The sequence below is a fragment of the Odocoileus virginianus genome, chromosome 15, assembly GCF_023699985.2.
Source record: "Odocoileus virginianus isolate 20LAN1187 ecotype Illinois chromosome 15, Ovbor_1.2, whole genome shotgun sequence".
NCBI classification, from domain to species: domain Eukaryota; kingdom Metazoa; phylum Chordata; class Mammalia; order Artiodactyla; family Cervidae; genus Odocoileus; species Odocoileus virginianus.
The window spans coordinates 18,829,271-18,852,498 of NC_069688.1; the positions used below are offsets into that span (position 1 = coordinate 18,829,271).

The 23,228-nt window shown below is 45.0% G+C and overlaps 1 protein-coding gene across 5 annotated transcripts in view; it reads right to left on the reverse strand.

Annotated features, from left to right (window-relative positions):
• Nucleotides 1-23,228, reverse strand: part of ST18 (ST18 C2H2C-type zinc finger transcription factor) — a 90,262-nt gene that overhangs the window by 40,400 nt on the left and 26,634 nt on the right. For all 5 annotated transcript variants that reach the window (XR_011491448.1, XM_070477100.1, XM_070477099.1 and 2 more), the window contains exons 4-8: nt 19,059-19,258; nt 10,705-11,499; nt 4,962-5,096; nt 3,756-3,846; nt 2,694-2,798 (exon numbers count right to left, since the gene is read on the reverse strand). Coding sequence is in view for 4 of the 5 variants with exons in the window: in XM_070477100.1 (XP_070333201.1) it covers nt 2,694-2,798; nt 3,756-3,846; nt 4,962-5,096; nt 10,705-11,499; nt 19,059-19,258 (1,326 nt within the window). In the remaining variant the exon portion in view is untranslated. The remainder of the gene's footprint in view (nt 1-2,693; nt 2,799-3,755; nt 3,847-4,961; nt 5,097-10,704; nt 11,500-19,058; nt 19,259-23,228) is intronic.

Below are 23,228 nucleotides of genomic sequence, written 5' to 3' on the forward strand. Positions count from 1 at the left end.
ACAGAGACATGCCCTGGGGGAAAAAGCTGTGGTCACAGCCGGACGGGGTGGAGGAACAAGGAGGTACTTTGGGCCCTGGGTGGCCAAGTCGGGGGTGTGGGGGGCAGTTGTATAAGGCTTGTCTGAGACTCTCATCTGTAACAGAGGGAGCATCATCCTCCACTCATTAATAAAGATGCTTAGGGAGCAAGTATGTGATGTCTATTTGCACTCCGAGCTACTTAGAGAAAAGGGTCACGTTACTATCACCAGGGCTCTGATAAGGTGCACACATCCCGCTGTTCGTCAGAGTAGCAGTGAAAGTCACGACGGTCACTAGTGAGGAAATGTCAACATATTCTGCTCGGCACAGCCAGCAGGACCCTGACGTCCAACAGGCGCAGTGTCGGCACCAGAGACTGGATTTCTGAACCACGAACTTCTTCTGAGCCTTTTTACTTTTCTCCCCCCAAGTTCAGATTAAATGCTTTTGCTGTGTTAGGTAGTATTTCAATATTTTGTCTATTAAATTGCCATTGTTTCAATATGAATTGAAATTACTATAATAGCTATCACATTAGAGTTATCTTAATCCAAGCTAAATATGACTTAAATATTCCTTTAGAATTACTGTCTGGATTAAACCAGGGCATCGTGTCCGTGTAGCGCCAACGTCAACCAAGGAAAACACAAATGTGATGCTGTGGTCTAAGGCCAAAGAACACAAATATACCTTTCACTATTTAGTAGTATCAACATATGTTATTTTTCTTATTTTTCCCACCAAAACATACTTTGCTCATCAGAATGTCAAAGTTTCTGTGATATTTCTTGGATTAGGTAAAAAGCTTTTGAGTGCTACATCAAAATACTTAAGTGATTAGTTGATCTTGTTATGGCATAAATAACTAGATTTATAGCCTTAATATTGCAGCAGTGTTCTAGCCTAAAATAATACGTCTCTTTTAAGAAATGGGCAAAATGAAACAATGCTATTTCTGCGTTTGATAAATAACCTCCTTAGGGAACTTCCCTGGTGGTTGAGGGGTTAAGAGTCCAACTCCCAATACAGAGAAAACAGGTTTGATGCCTGGTTAGGGAAGATCCCACACGCCATATAGCAACTAAGCCGGTGCACCACAACTACTAAAGCCCTCATTCCTAGAGTCCATGCTCTGCAACAAGAGTGAAAGAAAGTTAAAATGTTAGTCATTCAGTCATGTCCGACTCTGTGTGACCCCCATGGACTGTAGCTCGCCAGGCTCCTCTGTCCATAGGATTTCCCAGGCAAGAATACTGGAGTGGGTTGCTATTCCCTTCTCCAGGGGATCTTCCCAACCGAGGGATGGAACCTGGGTCTCCTGTATCGTAGGCAGATTCATTACCATCTGATCCACCAGGGAAGAGCCACTGAAACTGGAGAGCAGCCCCTGCTTGCCGCAACTAGAGAAAGCCCTGCAGGCAACAAAGACCCAGAATAGCAAAAAAAAAAAAAAAAAAAACAACTTAGGGAGAAACTAGAAAATACAGTAATACTGACAAAAATTTTTGTTATAAGATTTTTGATTGATAGCTACTCAGTAATTCATCATGATCTTTGCTTGACTTATCTTTCTCACTCATGTAATTTTGATTCTTGGCAAAGTCATGCCAATTGCCCCTTTTAATTAAATCTACAGAAGCAAATATTAAAGGAACACCATATCTTGAAAATGGTCCCAATAACTGTTTTTCTCAGCTCAGTGTCTCAGTAACAACAATGAAGATCTGGTTATCTGTTGTAATCCTGAAATCATTTTTCCTGCATGTGTGATTTTCGTGTTAATAAGTGCACCACTTCACACTGTGTGGCCCTCTGTCGTTACTTAGGTGTAGATAAAGCCCTCCAAAGTGCTTGAGACAGTAGAGGTCCCAGGACCAGGAGGAGGTATTTTATTACTAGTTACCAATGTGCAATGAATTTCCGTTTTAAAGAAACTATATGCATATCTGAAGGAGAAGGATGGATATACAGCATCACATATTTTGAGTGATGAGATTTATGAGATGGAAAGGTTACGTCAACCATAAGGTGGTATGTGCCTGGCTCGTGGGAGGGCTTGCAGTGAGTGACCCAGAATTTTGATTAATACATGCTATCATATGAAGTGAAACTGAAAGTCGCTCACTTGTGTCTGACTCTTTGCGACCCCATGGATATACAGTCCATAGAATTCTCCAGGCCAAAATACTGGAGTGGGTAGCCTTTCCCTTCTCCAGGGGGTCTTCCTAACCCAGGGATCAAACCCAGGTCTTCTGAATTGCAGGCAGATTCTTTACCAGCTGAGCCACAAGGGAAGCCCGAGAATACTGGAGTGGGTAGCCTATCCCTTTTCCACTGGATCTTCCCAACCCAGAAATTGAACTGGGGTCTCTTGCATTGCAGGCAGATTCTTTACCAACTGAGCTATCAGGGAAGCCCATGTCATCGTATACTTCATATCTTTTCGATTCATCCACATTATGTAACTCTGCACACAGATTAATTTTAAGTTGAACTTCTGAAGGGTCTAGCAGTTCATTTCAGTGACATGATGATGAACTGGGCCAGCCTCTCAAGTGGACAGTGGCTGCTGTGCTCTGAAATGAAGGTGGCCCATGATGCTGGCACGTGGGGGGGTGAGGGACCCTCAGAGTAGGATCTCTGAACACAGGGGCATGGGGGACTATCATACCTGTGACCCTGCTCAGGACACTGTCCGGTTTTGGGAGAATCAAGCTGACTTTTGTCCTGGGACATTGCCAGTTTTTCAGCTGCAGCAATTGGACAACCAGAAAGACTGTTAAAAAAAAAAAAAGTGGGCAGATCTGAGTTAAAAAGAGAATATAATTTGCTTGGGCACCTACCTTACTCATCCTTGGCATACACCAAATGTTAAGTCGCAATGATATTAATAATTCTCTTAGCACCATTCTCATCCTAAAAGATCCCAGAGGGTTTTGCAAACTATTGTGTCAACATTTTTCCCCAAACCTCATCTCAGAGGTGATAGGAAACAAACTCATTTTAAAATCAAAATATTATGTAAAGGAGATATAACTGAATTATTTGGAAACTTGGTGGTATTTTAAGTATTAACAGAACACACTCTTCCAATGCAATTGTCCAACTATAGATAATTCCATGATATAACAGCTTAGGGCCTTTGGCAAAATGTTAGGAACTTAATTTTACATCTTAGTTTAAATGGAGATTACAGAATATAAGTTTTCTAGCAATATGCATATGCATCAAATAGTATCTCATGATTACATAATCTATACATAATACATGTAAAACAATAAGCATTTCACCAAAATATTTATATGTATGCAATACATTTGTACATAAATGCACATATGTGTTTTAAGTTAGTTGCGATCTCTGTGGAATAACTCTCAATGAAATGATGTTTGCCTTCAGTAATCTGAAGCTCTATGGTGACTGCTTTAATGCACATTGGATGGGGTTCAAGAGAACCCCTAAGCCACTCTCTCCAATGTCAATCAGCTCTGGGGAGGTTCAGAGCAGAGGTCACAGTCTGTGTGTGTCCCTATATGAGCATCTACCCCTGGTGTTCAAATATGACATTTTTTGTTGGCTACTCTATGAAAATTTCTAGGGAAATTATGAGGCATTTTTTTTTACTCTCCACACATTGAGAATATTTCTTATCTGTGTCAAGTGCTAACATGGTTGACAGTGATCCAGCAATTGTGGTAACACAGGGAAGTCCCTGGAGTCTCATTCGTATTACCTCCTGTGCGTGTTGCGGTTGCTGTTCACGTGCCCTCGTCCCGTGCATCCCGGGGTGGGGCACTTGAGCACATTTTCATGCATGGCAAGAACTAAGCGCAAAATAGCACAGAAAAGAAAAGAGCAATTTACTACCAATGCATCACATGCCAAGAAACTGATATCTCAACTTCGCATCCAAATGAATTTAGTTACAATCCAGCTTGCTCCCTTCCCATACAACTTCGGGTTGAAGACCAGGAGCCCATGTGAACATCCAGTATTAAACGTCTTTGGGGCGGCTGGCACTGAGACGTGCCCATCAGGGCGGGCTGTGTGGCCTCAGAGGTGTTTCAATAAGAAGCTCCAAAATGGAGGACGGAGCCTGCAGGTATTTCAAAGCTTAGGAACAGCTCTCCCCTCCCCTCTCCCTCCAGTTTCGGGGCTCATGCGGGGGGCATGGGTGGATTTACTAAGAAGGCCCTCACTCAGGGCCCTCAGCATCTGCAGGAATGTCTTGGGTGACACCTCAGATGTCAGGTGTCCCTGCTGCCAAGAGAGCGGGGGACACAGGTGATGCTCCGGAATCTCGGGTGAGAAAGGCCCACAGGGCCCACAGAGCATCACTCAGGCCTTTTATCTCCTGTATATTCTGAGGCTTTGATACTGGGGTCTCGCTGACTCTGGGGAGATGGCCCCACTTGGGGCTCTCTAAACACTTTTCAAATGCAAACCAGACAATTGGAGTCCACGTCTGACATCCTCCCCCATCTGATTCTCACTCTAGGACACTCTCCACCTGTCCTAACCCCCAAGGCCAGGTCCCAAACACCCAGGCTCCAGAGCTCCCTGGAAAAACTCCAACCGGTCGATCTGAGACCGGCTTACTTCAGCGAAGGCTCCTGCCAATGATTCTTCCCCACTCTCCTCAACTCCCCACCTTCCCTGCAGGCCCTGGTGCTTCCCTGGAGGCCCCGCCTGGCCTGAGGAGCCCCCTGCTCTTGGGAACTGTGAGAAGCAAGTTATGTTTTCAACGTCAGTCATCTCTTGATCTATTGGCCTCACTGCACCCCATTTTTTTTTATGAATACACTGTATTTTAAAACGCCCGGCTAGATGGGAATTGTCTTGACATAGAGAGAAAACTCGGTATTTCCCTGTCTAATCCCAAACTGGAGGAGAAGGTGGACGACCCCAAGGACGCCCTTCAGGGCCAGGCGGCACTCACTCTCCAGGGGGACCCGCACTTTGTGGGGGCACCCCGAGAGGCTGCGGTGGTGGGGGTACAGTCCCGTCACATGCCCCGTGCCGTCGCATCCGGGGATGGGGCACTTGGTCTCCCTCTTCTCAGGCCTCGGTGAGTCTGTGGAGGAATTAAACGGAGAGACAGCTGGTCAGTCCTCGCCCTGCGGTCAGAGAGTGGCCCTGCGGGGTGGCCTTCTCCTGTGGCTCAGCCTCCACAGAATAAACACTCGCCTCAAATCGCCCTGAATAAGACCCTCCACGAAGACCCACGGGAGCAGAAAAAGTGCCTCCTCTCTGATTTTCTTGGTATCTTAAGCAGAGGCTGAGACAGGGCGAGGGTGTGTCAAAACTCAGTGATGGTTTCAAGTTGTCATGTCAGATGGTAGTTGTGAAAAGTCAGCCCTACACCAGAGGATGAGTAGGCTCCAGAAAAACAAAAGAGAAGAAACGTATTTAAACCCACACAGTCTCTTATTGAGGGAATCTGGAAAAGCCAGGCTCAACCATCACACGATGAAGAAGCTGTCCTATTTGAGGAGGGACTGCCTGGCTGGCCCAGCGGGTCCTGGTGGCAGGTGCAGTGGCCCCAGGGCTCTGGGTTCCATCCCCGTGGGGAGGCTGCCATGACAAAAGGCTGCCTCTTGCCACTCCCAGCCAGTGGACAGGGCCGCAGGGGCTTGGGAAGCCCAGACCCCCGTGGTCCACAGCCCTGGATCAACTCGCCCCAGCTGTGGAGGAGAAGAGGCTATGGTTTCAGTCCTGAGGCAGAAACTGAAGGCGGAGACCTGGCAAGGACACATCCTTGGGGGAGACCTGCAGAGTATGGGAGCAAGAGAGTGGGGCAGCCTGGAGTGGTTCACAGAGCACTGTCAGAACACGTGGGGGCTGCGGGTAGACCACACGCGCAGCTGGTAGAGGAAAGGGACGCCTAGTAACCCACACAGTCAGGCGGCCTGGAGGGCGTGGGCTGACGACAGCTCAGGGTCCTCACTTTCCAGCACACGTGAGGCTGGGGGTTAGATGATATGTGTGAGTGTGTGTGTCTGTGTGCGCATGTGTGCTCAGTCATGTCCGACTCTTTGTGATCCCATGAACTGCAGCCCGCCAGGTTCCTTTGTCCACGGGATTCTCCAGGCAACAATACAGGAGTGGGTTGCCATTTCCTTCTCCAAGGGATCTTCCTGACCCAGGGATTGAACCTGTGTCTCCTGCATCTCCTTCATTAGAGGCGGGTTCTTTACCCCTTAACCACCGGGGAAACCAGAGGGTTAGATCAAGGATTACATCAATACTAAAATAAATGAAGACTAACATGAATATGCTCATGTTCATGACTGAGAGGGAAGATAAGCGTAAAAGCAAAATGCATTCTCAGAGCTGAAACTGCACTCTAACTAGTGAGTGAAGTGACAATGCCAGCTTGGCACAGGTCTGTCCCTCACATCTGGGGATTCTAGAGAACCAGGACCAGAACGGGCAGAGAGGGCCTCAGAGAAAGGACCAGTGTGGTGCGGAGGCTGCGGCTTATCAGAACTCCAAGCATCAGGAATCGGGAACACACGATGCTGAGAGTGAAAGTCAACAGTCCACGAGGTCCTGCCGCAGGGAAGCCACGGGCAATGCATACGGGCAAGGTCCCAGCTGCGAGGACGCCGAGGGCCCATATGCTCCGGATCCAGAGGCGGCACAGAGCGCCAGGCAGTGCTGCCGATGAATATCGTGGAGAACAGACGTGCCTCAGTGTGGCCACGCCACCCCAGTTTTCAGAGGGTACATGGTCCTGGGCAGATGGGCACAGCAGGTTGTATGTAAAGCAATTATTGGGGGCAAGGGGGGTGGCATTGGTTTTAACAGAGGGGAAGGAGCCAAGGACCCTTGGAGTTAGAAGCGCTGCCTGGGGAGGGGTGCCAGGGATCGGCAGGGAAAAGACGTGGAGGTGGGAATAGACACTGGAATAGCTGGTGTGCATGTTTCCTGAGACAGGATTTAATGCTGGGGTGTGGAGACTACACTGTTTTCTGTGAGACAAAGGGACGTATGAAGAGTTCTGACATGTATGATTTTGTGGGGCTATTTTTCACTGAGTCTGAAAGTGCTGCCAAATTTCAAGTTCATTTGGGTACAGAATGTCTGCAGAAAGCTAGTCAAAACCCTCAATGTTTGATTAACATGAAATCGGGATGGGGGGCTGCCGACACCCCATGAAAGCGTGTTGGAAAGAAGAAGCAACCTGAATTCTGATGGCCTCCGTCCCTCGGCTCTCGGCCAGGTGAGGCCGCATTTCCAAACCACGGTGAGAGGTCTGGCCACGCTATCTGCCTGCGGGAAGCCAGAGGGGGTGTGGGAGATAAGGGAGGCTGGCCCCTGCCCAGGTGGGGGCCGTGTCTGCCAGCCCCTCCTTGTGGGAACAAATATGCCCGCAATGCTCTATAGGGCCAACCCCGTGCCTGAACCACGCGCAGCGGCCTCTCTGGGGGTGGGAGGGCTCTCTGGCCTGGCTATTCTTTCTTCATTTTCTTTCCTGGATGCTGTTTAATGAAAATGACCTTGTAGTCTGGTGACCTGACATCCTGATGGACTCGTGGGCTTGTTCCCATGGCTCCCCTTCACCCTGAAAATGTCACCGGCTGTAGAATAAATTTTACCGTGACTCTACTTACGCTGTGACCCAAAACCTCCCTGTGGCTGGTGGCAACAGGACAGCCAAACCCGGTAACTGAAGACTTCGGTGAAACAATATTTTAAAATCCTAGTATTCTTGGAGAGCGAAGTCCCATGCCCGAGGCGCATGGGAAACTAGTGCCAACTTGTTGTTGTTTAATCACTCAGTTGTGTCCAACTCTTTGGGTCGCTGTGGACTGTAGCCCACCAGGCTCCTCTGTCCATGGAACTCTCAGGCAAGAATACTGGAATGGGTAGCCATTTCCTCCTGCAGGGGATCTTCCTGACTTAGAGATTGAACCTGCATCTCTTGTTACGGCAGGTGGATTCTTTACCACTGAGATGCCTGGGAAACCTGGTGTTAACTTCGGCGCATGGAATATACTCTCAAGAGAAAAAAAAAACAGCTCCTCTTATGATCCCACACCAGGGATGAGAGGAAGAGTATGAACTTGGACATCCTCTGGGAGAAGCCTGAAGTCCCTGCAGTCGGCTTCACTGTTCTGCCTGTTTCTTCCTGTCTGGAATGAAGTTCCCTGCATGGACTTGACACCCCAAGGCATGACCTCACCCGCCTCCCCTACCCCACACACAGGCTACACCGTGGACTCATCTAGTCCCATCAGTGATTCTCTAAGGCTCCACTGTGACCTATATTCCCTAACTCACATTCTATTGCCTTGTTAATTTTTGTAAACAAAAGCGTCTTGAAAGTTCTATGAAAGAGACCAAAGTATTATCATGTGCTTTAAACTGTGGTACAAAGTATCTCCAAAGTTGAGATTTCACTGGCTGAAGATACCATCAGTTGTAAGAGGAAACTTTATTCTGTGTGCCAGTGAGAAAGGAAAAACAATTAAAAACTGAAAAATGGCACACCCTTCCAATTTTACAGAGATGCTAAAATGGGAAAACTGTGTGTCTTAGAAGGGAGGAAATAGATTTGCTTTGGAAATGATGGGGTTTTGGAATAGGAAGAAAATTTCATCTTTTTTTCTGATTTTGTTGTTCATTAAAACACATACACTTGTGCGTGCGCGCGCGCACACACACACACGGGTAAGTTCCACAAGCTGAGTGTGAATGGAGTGCTCAGGGCTGCTTATACAGCGTCCTGCCCCAGACCACATGCTGTTCCTTAATATTCAGCCCTTACAGTATGTACCCAAAGAACTACTTGTCTTATCCCTCACCAAATGACATTATTTTATTCTTTTTTTCCTCAGAGATGAGCTATAACACAGTATTAGACAAGATTGCAGGTGAGTACTAAAATGGACTTAAAACACCCACCTGATTTCTCGATAAATTTCAGTGATCAGAACATCTAGCTAGATAGCACCTTATTCTCATCAACCCTGTAAGTCCCCAAACTTGACCTTCTCTAGGATATTCCTCCCCTAATTCTGTGGTTCTCAGATTTTACGGTGTCCAAGAATCACCTCAGGAACTTGCTTAAAAAAAGCAAGTTATGCACATGAAATGATGCTCAACATTGCTAATTATTAGAGACATGCAAATCAAAACGACAGCGAGGTACTACTTCACACCACTCAGAATGACCATCATTAAAATGTCTATAAACAAAAAATGCTAGAGAGGGTGTGAGGAAAAGGGAACCCTCCTGTGCCACTGGTGGGCATGTAAACTGGTACAGCCACTATACAGCACAGTATGGAGGTGCCTCAGAAAACTAAAATAGAGTTACCATATGATCCAGCCATCCCACACCTGGGCATATATCTGGAGGAAAATGTGGTTTGGTTCAAACAGATACATACACCCCAGTGTTCATTGCTGTACTATTCATAATAGCCAAGACATGGATGAACCTAATGTCCACTGACAGAATGGATAAAGAAGATGTGGTACATACACACAATGGGATATTACTAAGCCATAAAAAAGAATAAAATAATACCATTTGCAGCAACATGGATGGACCCAGAGATGATCATACTAAGTGAAGTAAGTCAGAGAGAGAAAGACAAATATATGATGTTGCTTATATGTGGAATCTAAAAAAATGGTACCTATCCATGAAACAGACTCACAGATATAGAAAAAGAACTTATGGTTACCAGTGGGGAAGAGTGGGGTGGAAGGGATAAATTAGGAATTTGGGGTTGACATATACACACTACTACATGTAAAACAGATAACTAACAAGGACCTACTCTACAGCACAGGGAATTATACTCAGTGTTCTATAATGACTTACATGGGAAAAGCATCTGAAAAAGAATAGATATATGTACAAAGGGCTTCCCAGGTGGTAAAGTGATGAAGAATCTACCTGCAACGCAGGAGATGCAGGAGACACAGGCTGGATCCCTGCTTAGGGAAGATCCCCTGGAGGAGGATCCAGTATACTGAGGTAGGGTGCCACTAAGGACCACCCCTTGGGAAGCCTCGCTTAACTGAAGGACTCATCACAGGCCCATGGAGTTCTGAACTCGGTGGTGGTAGTGGCGTATATCTTCATGGGAGATGCAATTTCCCAAAATCTGAAGATCGATTTTAAGGTCTCCCCCAAGCACACTGACTTTCTCATTCGAGTTTGGTCCAGATGTTTCCAGACCCAGAGTTAGAGAGCTTGTTTAAAGCATAGGCTTATAAAGGAATTAGCTCCCAGTCTTGTCCCAAGAATGATGAGAACATCTTGCCTGGCTTGCAAGTAGCCTGATGTTATTTTGAAACTTCAAGCCAATGAGATGATCCCAGAAAGAGGATGGGAAAGAACAATTAAAATTCAATAAATACTAATGTACCTCTAACATATCCAACATAGCACTTTTTTTTAAAAAGTACTATATATTAAAAAAAAATCATATTAAGAGAAATACAGTCAATGATTTTTCTTGTGTGTGAAAATCACATAAAACCAACCAAGCTTGATTTGAGAACAAGCTAGAGAATAGGAGAAAAATTTGGTAATTTTATAGTACAAATTAGATTTTTTAACTGTGTTGTCAAAAAGCTATCTGGCAGAAGCAATCTCACTCGTTCCCCATCCCCAACTCTAAAGCAATTTTAAATGAAATAAAAGCAAAACTGGGTCTTACGTTTATTGGGAAAGACTTGTCTCCCACCCATGTCGATGACTTTGGTTTGCCTTCTCTCCCCCGAGAGATGCTCCAGCAGAAAGCGGTCCAGCTCTTTGTAGGTGTTGTGGAAGACGCAGCCTCGCTCAGCCTGCAGGGCGATCGCCTGCTCCAGCAGACTCAGGTTCCCCTTGGCTTTCTCCAGGGCAGTGGCCTCCTCCGTCCCAGCGGCCGGACACCCACGACCGTGACCACGGTCCTCACTCCCTGGAAAGGAGGGCTGGGCTGGGCCATCTAATGGGTCCAATGGGGTGTTCTGAGGGTCTTTCCTTTCTGTTTCTGAATCACACGCATTTTTGCAGGAGATAAACTTGTTGCCTTCAGTTTTTATTTCGGGAACTTCCAGTAGGTCTTTCCTATCATCCACTAAAACATACTTTGGGGCCCTTGGAGGTTTGGTTTCTTCTGAGAAGTTGGAGCCACTGTCCCAGCCATTCTCCGCACTTTCAGAGTTACTGTCGCTGTCAGAGGAGGGCGAGAACCGCAGCTGGGAGTTGTCGGCCTTGTCTTTTCCATCGTCGGAAGGAACCATAAAGCACTCGTCCACTTCGTCCCCCTCTGCTTTTAGAGACTGGATGCCGCTGTCGTTTAAATTTTCACTTACAGTCTGAACAGATGCACTTTTTTCCAGGGTCCCCAAGTGCATTAGGGATTTGACCACGAGTTCCTGATAACAGCCGTATCTGTCTTCCTTCCCATCTGAGTTTTCTTGTGCGGTTGAGTGAAACTTCTCTTCCATGGGTTTTATCATGATTTCTTCAAGGGGAAAAAGAAAGCCATTATTTGAAAAACAAGAATGAAAATATTTTAGGGAAATTACAATGACCAATAAATAGATAGACAGATACATGTACAATGGGCTTCCCTGGTGGCTCAGCAGTAAGGAATCCGCCGAGGTGCAGGAGACACTGCCCTGTTTGAAAAGTACAATTCGAACACCCACGGTTCGAACCCTGGGTCAAGAAGACTGCCCGGAGGAGGGCATGGCGACCCACTCCAGTGTTCTTGCCTGGAGAATTCCATGGACAGAGAAGCCTGGAAGTCTACAGTCCATAGGGTTGCAAAGAGTCACACAAAACTGAAGCGACTTAGCACACACACATACATGTATAATAGAGGCAATATGTGAATATGTGGACTCTATCAATTTTATAAACATTGGGTAGAAAAATACACACTTTTGACAAAACAAAACAAAGTAAAATTCAGATCTTAATGTTCTTGAGAATTATCTTTAAAGAAATGAGCTATTTGAATTTTCAACATGTCAGAGCTAAGTGTGTTTATAGTTACTGAAATAAATGCTCAACCATCAGAGTTCTGAATGTGAAATTCACATTACTGTACCTCTTATATTTGCAAGTCTCAGCCAACTGGAGGAAAATCAAATATATGTCCTATTATGCATTTTAAAGGAATTATTCATTGGTTTTTCTCTGCTAGCTGGCAATATATTTTCAAAGCTTATTCAGTTGATTTTCTCTACTTCTGTAGAGAAACAAACTTTCAGATTTCAAACTTTCCCAAACAAACTTTCAGATTTTATGGTATGTTAGCTAAAATACACAACATGTCTACACAGAGATGATAACTAAAAGAAGCCCTGATCACTTTCATACTTGTAACATGGAAATTCCACACCAAGGGAAACACAAATAAATGGAAAAAGAGTAAGATGGAATAATGCCTTGATTAGTAGCACAGTTTCTGGCCTGGTACCCACGTATACTTATGTGAAAAGGGAGGTGGGGATGGTTGGAGGATGCTGAATGTCAGCTAGTTGTTCCCAGTCCTGATGGTCAAGAAGGCCTGGGACTGAGGACAAGTGCCCAAGTACCAGTCTGTCCTTGTCATATCCACATCCAGAGCAGCCATCAGTGTCACCCCCCTTCCCTCTTGGCAGTGGCCTAGTCGGGGTGACAGACTGTGTGTGTTTCTTTATATACACTGTCCCCGTGCAAACACACCAACTGAGGTGTGGGTCCGTGGGTGCCCCAGCCCCAGCCTGGCACCTGGAAAGGGGTTGCCCAGGAAGCTCAGGGCTTGCCAGGCTGTGAAATACACCAGACAACCCGGCAGTGGTCCCTGGCACTCATGAAGACAAAAAAAAATAAGCAGGACCATTTCTGTGTCTCTACAGGCAGAGTGGGGGATGGGAAGATAAAATAATAAGCCTCCTTAAAGACTGTTAAAGACACCAAGTGCAGGGCATTCTGCGTTAATGCACGTCTTGGGGGGAAGAAAAGCACAGGCGTCCCGCGGAAGGGCTGCGGGAGAGGGTGTCTGTGCAGAAGACAATATGCCTTTTTTTGGGTCCCATTTAATTTTTTATAAACATTGTCTCTGACAAGGACACTCAAAAATACATCTCCATCATCTTCCTTTCTGGTAATTATCTCCCTAAATCAACACTGGACTGCCAGGATCAAGTAAATATTGCCATAGTAACTAAAAGCATTTTTGGATGAAGAGAAGAATTGAGTCACAACACTAGCCCCTTTAAATACCACTGATTATAGGGTGCAGTCCTTTGTTGGGATCTATTCAACATAAACTGAAAAATTTAACATTTTACTTCCTAGAAAAGAGGCTGGCAAAACCCAGCCCATAATATTTGAGAGGACGGTCTATCCTCTTCTGAATTCATATCAGAGGAACTCCAGGTTTAAATAATATATTAAACATAGTCTAAAATGCAAATGAAGTTTTTCTCAATATCACGGCTGGCTATTAAGAGAAAGTGTAAAGGGTTATGATAATTTTAGAGTATTATGAACTACAGAAAACAAATAAAAAGCGTTTTCCGTGAATATGCTCAATTCATTGAACTATTCTCTCAACTCCACTTAAGTACCCACATGTGTACAATAATGATTTATAGACATTATACCTAATTATGCATATTTGGGCTGTGTGAGAGTGCTAACAAAAGCTCTGGAAAGCAACAATTACCTCTGTTGCTTAGTTACATAGTTTAAAATATTCCTATTAAGTGCAGATCGTCGGAGAGGCGGGGTGACAGCCGTGCACGTGTGCCCGACAATGCGTGTCACCGAGCCGCTGCCAACACGAGCGTTTTGGGTCATTTCCAGTTTCCATAATTGTTTGGTTCAACTGTTGGTTATATGCTAAAAGAAAATATTTATTAATTATTCTTCAGAAAGAGAGGAGCCCTGCCGGGAGAGGTGCCGGCGTGCAGCGTCCAGGGATTTCCAGGCATGCTCAGCAAACCTGCCAACCAACCTGCCACACACCCACCCCCGCTGCTGCCACCGTCATTGTCACAGAGAGAGACCCTGAGTTCACTTCGAGCCTGACAGATCTGCGACGGGGCACCCAGGCTCCGTATATTCTCTATGCTCATGCAATTTTACTTTCTGGGGTGGCTCTGTGATCTGTTTTGTGCTTCTGCCCCTGAAATAACCCAAGAGACCTGCACTGGAGACCTCATTTGAGTCTGGGCCTGGCGTGTGTCTGTGTCAAGCGCGATGGCTCCTCAGCCTCACGGGAGAGCAGGTGACACCCTACGGTCTTCAATAAAGGATGGACACTGTCCGTTTCCTGATGCTGCAGCAGAACGAGCGATGGTAGAGGAGACATAGGAGCCTCCACCTGGGCAAGGTGGGGTCTGTCTTCATTCAGAGTGAGGAGTGACCTGCCGGCCATGGAAGGGCCCAGTCTTGCATCTGAAGCGGACTCAGCCCAGGTCACCACTGTCCATGTCACACACACTACGATCACCAGCCGCCTTGGGAACAAGAGGGTCTGAGCACAGTGTGGAGGGAGACTGCCCCCGCCCAGGTCTGATGTCCAGAGACTGGGGTCATGGCCTGTGTAATCTCAGGCAGGCCACTGTCCTCGGAGTCCTGGGTCCTCATCTTTAAAGCGATGATAAGGGGCTCCCCTGGTAGCCCAGTGGTTGAGAATCCACCTTTCAATGTAGAGGACAGGGGTTCCATCCCTGGTTGGGGAACTAAGATCCCACATGCCTCGGGGCAATGAAGCTGGTGTACTGTGACTACCGAGCCCGGGGCTGCCAACTGTGGAGCCCAAGGGTTCTAGAACCTGCGCTCTGCAACCAGAGAAGCCCACTTGTGCTGCAGCTAGAGAAAGCCTCGAACCACAACAAAGACTCAGCACAGTCAAATTTTTTTTAAAAAGGATGATCCGATATTCCAGTGACCAATGAGCCAATGATAAGATATCCTGACAATAAACTGGTATGTCCCTGGTATGATGTCCAGTTACTTATTTCATTTGATCTTCACAATAACTCCAAGAAAGGTACCTTTGAATCTCTTCTACCAAAGGGAAACCAGGGTTCTAAAGAGCTAAGGGCTTGCTCGGGTTCACATGGCCAGCCAGTGGGGGGCTAAGAGTCAACTCTGAAGCCCGGTCCCTACTGTTTGCCCAAATTTGGATACTTTCAAGACTGAATTACAGGAAAATACTAAAATACACCTGTCAGCTAACTGATGATGAAAAACAACACAACCTAATGTATAAATAAAAATACATAAAACAAACACAACAAAACAAAAACTAACATCGTGCACTTCACAGCAACATGTGATGGAAAATTCCTCTGGTACATTCCCGGGCTTGGAGAGGGGTAACACTTTCCTCATAGAGCAAAAAATAAACTGTTTTTTGGGGGGCCTGATATATAAAGGCTCGCATTTACTTTATACCAAAGTCTCTTCTCTGAGGGGTCTGGTAATCCTGAAGGTACAGAGCAGTGATCACCCATGCATGTCAGCTGTTCTGCATCAAAACAGCTTAAACAAAAGAAACCCTCCTGGTAGTCCAGTGGTTAAGAATCTGTCTTCCAATGCAGGGGACACAGGTTCAAGTCTACGTTGGGGAACTAAGATCCCACATGCTATGGGGCAACTAAGTCTGTGTGTTGCAACTAGAGAAAATGTGTGCTGCAACTAAGACCCCATGAAGCCAAAAATAAAAATAAATAAACAAATATTAAAAGAAAGAAAGCCTCTAAAAGTCATAACATGTTTTGAGTTTGATTCCTTTAGTATAACTAAGTTTTGGATTTTAGTTCTGTTTCTAGTTAAATGATTTTTACAGGTAAATTAGTTTTCCAGGCCTCCTGAGTTATGTCAATTTTGCTGAGAATGAAAGCCCTAAGAAATGAATTCGTCTTTCAAAGCTTTTAAGTGGGAGTGGCTTATCCCTTACTTGCTGTTTCTTGAGAGATAAAATGTTCAAAATATCACCGCAGTCCCCAGAGCTGCCACGAGTGTGAGGAGTTCTCAGATTCATGAGCTAGTGCTCACAGCCTGGGGAGGACTCCAGACAATGGTTCACCCCACTTCTTTCCTTCATCTGCACTGGGAATGCATGAGCTCGACCTGCCTCCTGATGGTGCTTTGAAACCTCACCTTCTATTTGCCCTAGTGAAAAAGGTGCATTTGCATTGTTTTGTCTAAATTTTCTTCCATCTATTGCTCTCTTTCTAAAAATGTTTATTTATTTTGTTGCACTGGGTTTTTGTCATAGCATACAGGATCTTCAGTTGCAGCATGTGGGATCTAGTTCCCTGACCAGGGATCACACTCAGGCCCCCTGCATTGGGAGCTCAGAATCTTAGTCACTGGATCACCAGCCAAGTCCTTCTTCTATCATTCTTATTGCCCACGGGCAGCTCTTGGAAAGACAGCTGGCAGAAGGCACATGGGGCACAATTTTGCTATTAAAGGGACTCAAGCTCATGATCTTAGCTTTCACGAGCTTATATCTTCTCTCATCACCTAAACTGCCCACTGAAGACAATCAGGCACACACCTGGTCAGGTGAACACCTTGGGGCACCTGGATGGTAGATAGAAGCCCTTCGGCTGGGCTTGGATGAAAACCCAGCTCTCTTTCTCTCTGGGAGACTTGCTTAGGAGGCTGAAGGCCACTTAGAGTTTTCCTCTTTCAACCAGGGAAGGGGGCACCTGGGACTGGTCATTTTTGGATATGTGACTTTGTCATTTGACATGGTGGTGACTTTGCCCACTCTGCCTTCTGAAGGTACTCAGAGCATGAGGATTGGATTATGGAGCATGGTTAGCTGAGAGATCAGAATCTTGCTTGTCCTTCAATTGTCTCTTAATTATCTCCTTTCCAACAGTTACAAGCTACATCAACTTCAGCATTAACTCGTTTGTCCTCAGTGGTCTCATCTGCACACCTGTGGTCACAATTATACAGTCAGGTCACTGTTGGGTGGGTTAAGTGATATGATTTATGTGCTCAGGATATAGTGAGAATCAAAAGTAATGGCCACCACAGTGTAAGTTTAGCATATTCATTATTATTAGTAGTAGTTCTAATATTGAATATAAAAAAGAGTGAACCTTTCTGAAGCTGCAGAGAGATGTCCATCAGAGCTTATAAGTGAGTATTTAACTGAGAACATTTGACAGTATATTTTCCTGGTCAATATCAAGCACCTACAATGATCATTCAGTGACAACAGAAGGTGGGAAGCCCGTGGGCAGGTATGGACCTGGTCCTCATGGCACCTGCAAAATGTTTTGGTGTAAAAGATGCCATTTTCCTGAATACTTGGTAAATTAATGTCAATGGTATTAATTATTGTGTGTGTATATGCTGTGCTCAGTCATGTCTGACTCTTTGTGACCCCATGAACTGTAGCCCGCCAGGTTCCTCTGTCCATGGGATTTCCCAAGCAAGAATACTGGAGTGGGTTGCCATTTCCTACTCCAGGGGATCTATCTTACCCAGCGATCAAACCCATGTCTCTTGTATCTCCTTATACCTCAAGTCTAACCATACTAAATCAAGGATTTTCCCTGACACTAGATTCAACCTGCAATATTCAGGAATCAACAAGAAACTGACCAGCCCAAGGAAACAAACAAGTCAAGGATGATAATTTACAGATGAGCCATGAGGCTTTAAGATGTATGTTAAATACAGAAAAGCCAGGAAATTTACTCCAACACAAATAAATAAGAATACAATTGTTTTAACTACAGAATCTCACACTATTTGCAAGTTGAGATTACTGGAGATTGATGATTGTGCTCTAAGATTTGCATCCACTCAGTCAATAAACTTTGACACTTTTTCTGTTAACTCCTATTGCAATTACTACCATTCTATATGCAATAGGTATTTATGACCTAAGAATCTCATTGCCTTAGGCTTGTATAATGTAAACTTCTTTCCAAATGACAATTTATTTGGTAAATTTTGATTACTTAAAAACACATTCAAAAAAATGTGTATGTAATAGCACACGAAAGTGAAAAGTGTTACTTGCTCAGTTGTGTCCACCTCTTTGCAACCCACAGGCTGTAGCCTGCCAGGCCCATCTGTCCATAGAATTCTTCAGGCAGGAAAACTGGAGTAGTTTGGCATGTCCTTCTCCAAGGGATCTTCCCAACTCAGAGATCAAACCCGGGTCTCTCACACTGCAGGCAGATTCTTGACCGCCTGAGCTACCAGGGAAGCCCATACTTAGCTCTAATAGCAGATACGTACATTTAATTTCAATTTCTAATTAAGTCAAGCTTTAGATCTCCGTATATTTTTAAAAACAAACTTTTGAGATACTTCGCATGTCCTTCAATGTCAGCCTCATGCACAAAGTGGTCTGTGATGGTCTAGCTCCTGGAGATACTGTGACAACCAGGTCTAGGGGGTATGACCATGAACTGGGGAGAAGAACATCCTAAAAATTTCAAAATAAAATTAGGGATGGGGGATTAAGAGCTGCAAACTACTATGTGTAAAATAGATAAGCAACAGGGTGTATCATACAGCACAGAGAATTATAACTGTTTATGGTGTACAGTAAAAATATTGAACACTATTCTGAATCATAATATTGTAAATCAATTATAAACATCAGTAAAAAATTAACAAAGTAAAATTTCAAAATATAAAATATAAATAGAGACTGCATCTCATATGTCATTTGGAAATGTTGTAAAGCTCATTTTGAGGTTTTCTTTTTTAGGGATTGAACATCCACCCCATTGCTGAGTCAAGGTCCTCTTCAACTGAAAGACTGAGCATCTTTTTACCTTCTGCAGAAAGAGGCACAGTCCAAGCTTGTGCTCCTGCAAATGGCCCAGGGGCAAGGATGCTCTGTGGCTTGTGTTTGACTTCCCCACAGCAATGGAGGAAAATGGTCCTCGCTAGCGGATGCTGAGGGAAACCAATGTCTGGTTTTGATCCCGCGTTGGGATGTGCTTTCCCACCACACACGCGGCATGTTCCCCCTAAGGTGGGCCTGGGTCTGGGGAGGAAGTGAAGTAAAGCCGGGGCCAGGCCCCTCGCTACCTGTGCTGGGGTGATGGTTGGTTTGCAGGCAATCATCCGGCCCCTCCGCCTCTGTCTGGTCTGCACGCCCCTCCTCACAGTCCACGCTGGGGCTGTAGTGTCGGGGCTTCATGAGCAGGGACTTTCTTTTGTTGACCGGGACCCCCAAAGCCTGCTCCCCGGCTCTCCTCTTCTTGGCTGTGGTGCAATCGTGTGCAGCGCTGCAGTAACAGACACAGGTTAAGAACATGGCAAAAGAGTTCATGGCTGCCTGACCCTTGACCATCACCAAGTAAACCCAAAGGAAGTTGTGGCCCAGTTTGGGATTAGTTGTCAGCACTAACAAAAACAGCCGGTGAGTTGAATCCATTGAACTGGGTAGATTCTATTTTACTGCTGATCAGAAGAGTTAAAAAAAAAAATCATCCTTAATCCTGAGTAAGCATATGTTAATCTGAGCTTTGCCTGGCACTAGACTAAATACCCAGGGACGGATGAAACAAGATTTGCACTGGTTTGTTAATCCCAAGAAAGAGCTAATGTGAAAAATATACCACCAGCTACAAGAAATGTGTCCAGTATGGATAAACCACAAGGTTTTTCAGATAGTTGTTTGCTACTGAAACTGCTTATCTCTGCCACAGTTGCATGTCAAACTTGAGATGCCATACCCTGGGCTTTGACTTGAAAGACGGGGCATTAAGTGGGGGCATGGGGGGAGGCTGTGAACATTTGATCAGCCCATCTCCAGGCGCAGAAAAAAGTGGAAGGATGCTCATGGCACTCTGCCGTTTGAGTCTCACCCATTTGGCACACAGAACAAACAAATAAAAGGAGGAGAAAGGAGATTGGATTTCACAAAAATGGACCACAGTTTATCCTTACTCCTGCTCTCATTTCGTTTTATTTGGAAGTCCTCCTGAGGATGGCCCTTTGAAAACACATTTCCTACATATAGCTCGCTTGGCTTCAGAGCAGCTCACTCTGTGCTGAAGTTAAGACAAACATTCTCTTGGTGAGATCTAGGAAGACCAGAGGGTTCAGCCAACATTGAGTCTCTGACATACATTTATTAAATGTTCTTTGGAGAAAAATGCAAGGGCTTAAGATGAAAAGATCCAGAGGAGAGTACCCTGGTCGCAGAGTAATGAGATATTATTTATTACATCTCTAAAAGAAGGTTGAATATTCAGTAATATTAAGACAAGGCCTTAACTTGTTCTTTTAAAGACATCAATACAGAGAAATACCAATGGTGGCCCATTTGTGAAAATTATTTGATCATCATCATACATGAATTCTTGGGCTTCACAGGTGGTGCAGTGGTAAAGAACCTGCTTGCCAAGGCAGGAAACTCAAAAGACTTGGGTTCTACCCCTGGGTCGGGAAGATCCCCTGGAGAAGGAAATGGCAACCCACTCCAGTATTCTTTCCTGGAAAAACTCCATGGACAGAGGAACCTGGCGGACTACAGTCCATGGCATCACAAAGAGTGTGACGTGACTGAGCACAAGCATAGATCCATGAATTATTGAATTTAGAAGGGTAGATTTTTAAATTTCAGAAGAAAATCAGTGCTCGTTCTTTTATGGGAAATAAAAGATTCTGGAAGGAGGGATAATTCAACAGGGTTAGAAATCCCTCAAAAAAAAAAGATTAAAAATTGAGAATTGAAGATTATCCTGATGTGGAAGAGAAGAGCAAGTTTCCGAGATAAACTAATGTGCTTTGGCAACATTTCTCTGATGAGCCCAAATTTAAAGTGACCATGTACAGACGATGGGGTAGAATAGAATCTAAGAAAATGAGCAGGAGGGCAGACAGGGGCCTTCAGGAGGAGACTAGAGGGCCCGAGCCTGGCCAGTCAAGCAGAACAGTCTATGACACATGTGTCTTACGTCATGGGAGCAAATGCAAACACAGAAGCAGAACTCCCGGGGCCCATGCCTTCTCTGGCCAGGAGGACGATCTGTGAAAGGAGAGGGATAGGAGAAGAAAGCTCCCAGGAATGTGAAGAGGGTTCAAGAAGCCCCCTAAACCAAGTCTCCTAAACCAAGAGAGTTTCCATCAAGATGCTCACAAAATACACAAGTAAGACCACTTAACCGCTATCCAGGACCAAGAAGATTCATAGAAGATGAAAGAGGCTTCAGGCAAATGACATTCAGATGCTAAAACGGGGAAGGAAAGTGGACTCTAAACACCGATATAAGCAGAGCATGGGCTCTGGAAAAGAGGCTGGAAAGGTTTATTCAAACAAAGCCTCATCAGCACCAGGACAAACACGGATCATAGAGACCTGGCTGGAGGACTTGGCCAGTCCCACAAACACCATTTCTTTCTGATGGTTGGGGTGATGAATGAGGTGGAACATCTAGTTCCGGTGGGATTCTTACAGATTTTGCCTGGTCAGTATATATTTTTGAAAATAAATTATCTCCTGGAGCATTTGTTCTCATTTTCTTTTTTTTTAATATAATTGTATGTATTTATTTTTGACTGTGCTGGGTCTTCACTGCTACATGGGATTTTCTCTAGTTACTCTCTAGTTGCAGTGTGCAGGCTCCTCCTTGCTGTGGCTTCTCTTGCGGAGCACGGGCTCTAGGGCGCACGGGCAGGGCAGGGCCTCTAGAGCACAGGCTCAGTAATTGCCGCACACGAGCTTCATTGCTCCAAGGCATGCGGGATCTTCCTGCATCAAGGATCAGACCCATATCTCCTGCATTGGCAGGCAGGTTCTTTACCACTGAGCTGCCAGGGCAGCCCTGTTAATATTCTTATCTTGTTAATGTTTTTATCCAAGTTTACTTAGGAAGACAAGGAACTTCCCAAAAGCACGTGACCTGTAACTGGTGGGGCTGATATTTGAATCTGGCCTGCTGGTCCCCAAACTTCATGCTCTCCCTACATGTTGCCAAATCAGAACTAGCAATCTGGGCAATTTCCTTCTGCCTTTGACAACTGGGTGGAGCAGGCACTGTTAAACCAGTCACCGCTCTAACCAGAGGAAGCCACCTGCCACAGGGCTGATCCCAATGATTCAGGTCTCATTAAACCAGGAGAAGATGCTCAGTCAAAGCAAAGAAAAATGTCACAGAACGTGGTTAAGTCACAGGCTCCCACACAATGTCCGTACTGTGGAGCAGTAGAACAAACATAATGAGGAGACATTAATGATAATAAAGATCAAGTGCAGCATTGGGTCCAAACAATAACTTGTGGAAGGCTGAAAAGGATATTAAGGTTCTATCAAAAAATACAAATACAGCTTCAAAGAAATGAATGCATTTGATACTAACAGTGCTAATATTAGCTGTGTCATCTGCAATGAGTAATTGAATCTTCTAGGATGCTAAATTCCTCATCCAACAAAGAGGGATAACAATTTCCATATCACATGTTGTGGGCAAAGAAGGTGATATCCGTGCTGCTGGTGAAAAAAGCAGGTCGGGACAGGGAGGTTCTGACTCCCGGTTCTGACTCTCTGTGCCTTGGACTCCACCAAAACCCGGCTGAAGCCTCCACCCAGTAATTCCAAACTCTTTCCCCACCGGGTTCCCTGCACAGACTGACGCAAGCTTGTGTGTCTGTAAATGTGTTCTACTTTTTCACATCGTATTTGTATTTACATAAATTATATTAGATTTATACACAACATTTGCTTTAAATCTCACATCCTGTGCATTTCTCCACTGCAAAGTAGCTGTGGCCCAGGCAGCATTTGGAGCTGAAATGAAAGCCTTTATAATAAATATTACCCTTTGTGTGTGCATGGAGAATGGTCCCTCTCCCTCGTTTTCCCCGAGGGCACACTGTTTTGGCTTTATTGTGACACTTCACTGTGACACTGCAGTGAGGGAAAGCCAGGCTTTACATGTCACTGAAAGAAATGCCACAAAATGCTAACATATCTTCTCAAGGTTGCCAGAAATCATTTCCACTGGGTTGTGTTTTCCCATCTGCGGAGCTCTGAAATGTTAAGGAAATAAATGAGCTCTATTATCTATATTTTTCTAGTAGATGAGAAAGAAAGAGAAAAAACACACTCAGCCCTGCATTTATTGTTCTATTCAATCAAACTGTTGCTTTAAACATGCAGAGTCCTCCAGGGAGGGTTACCGATGCACCGAATACCTTTCAACGCCATATTTCATATCTACGGTTTTGATTTTATTAAAATATCTTTAGAAG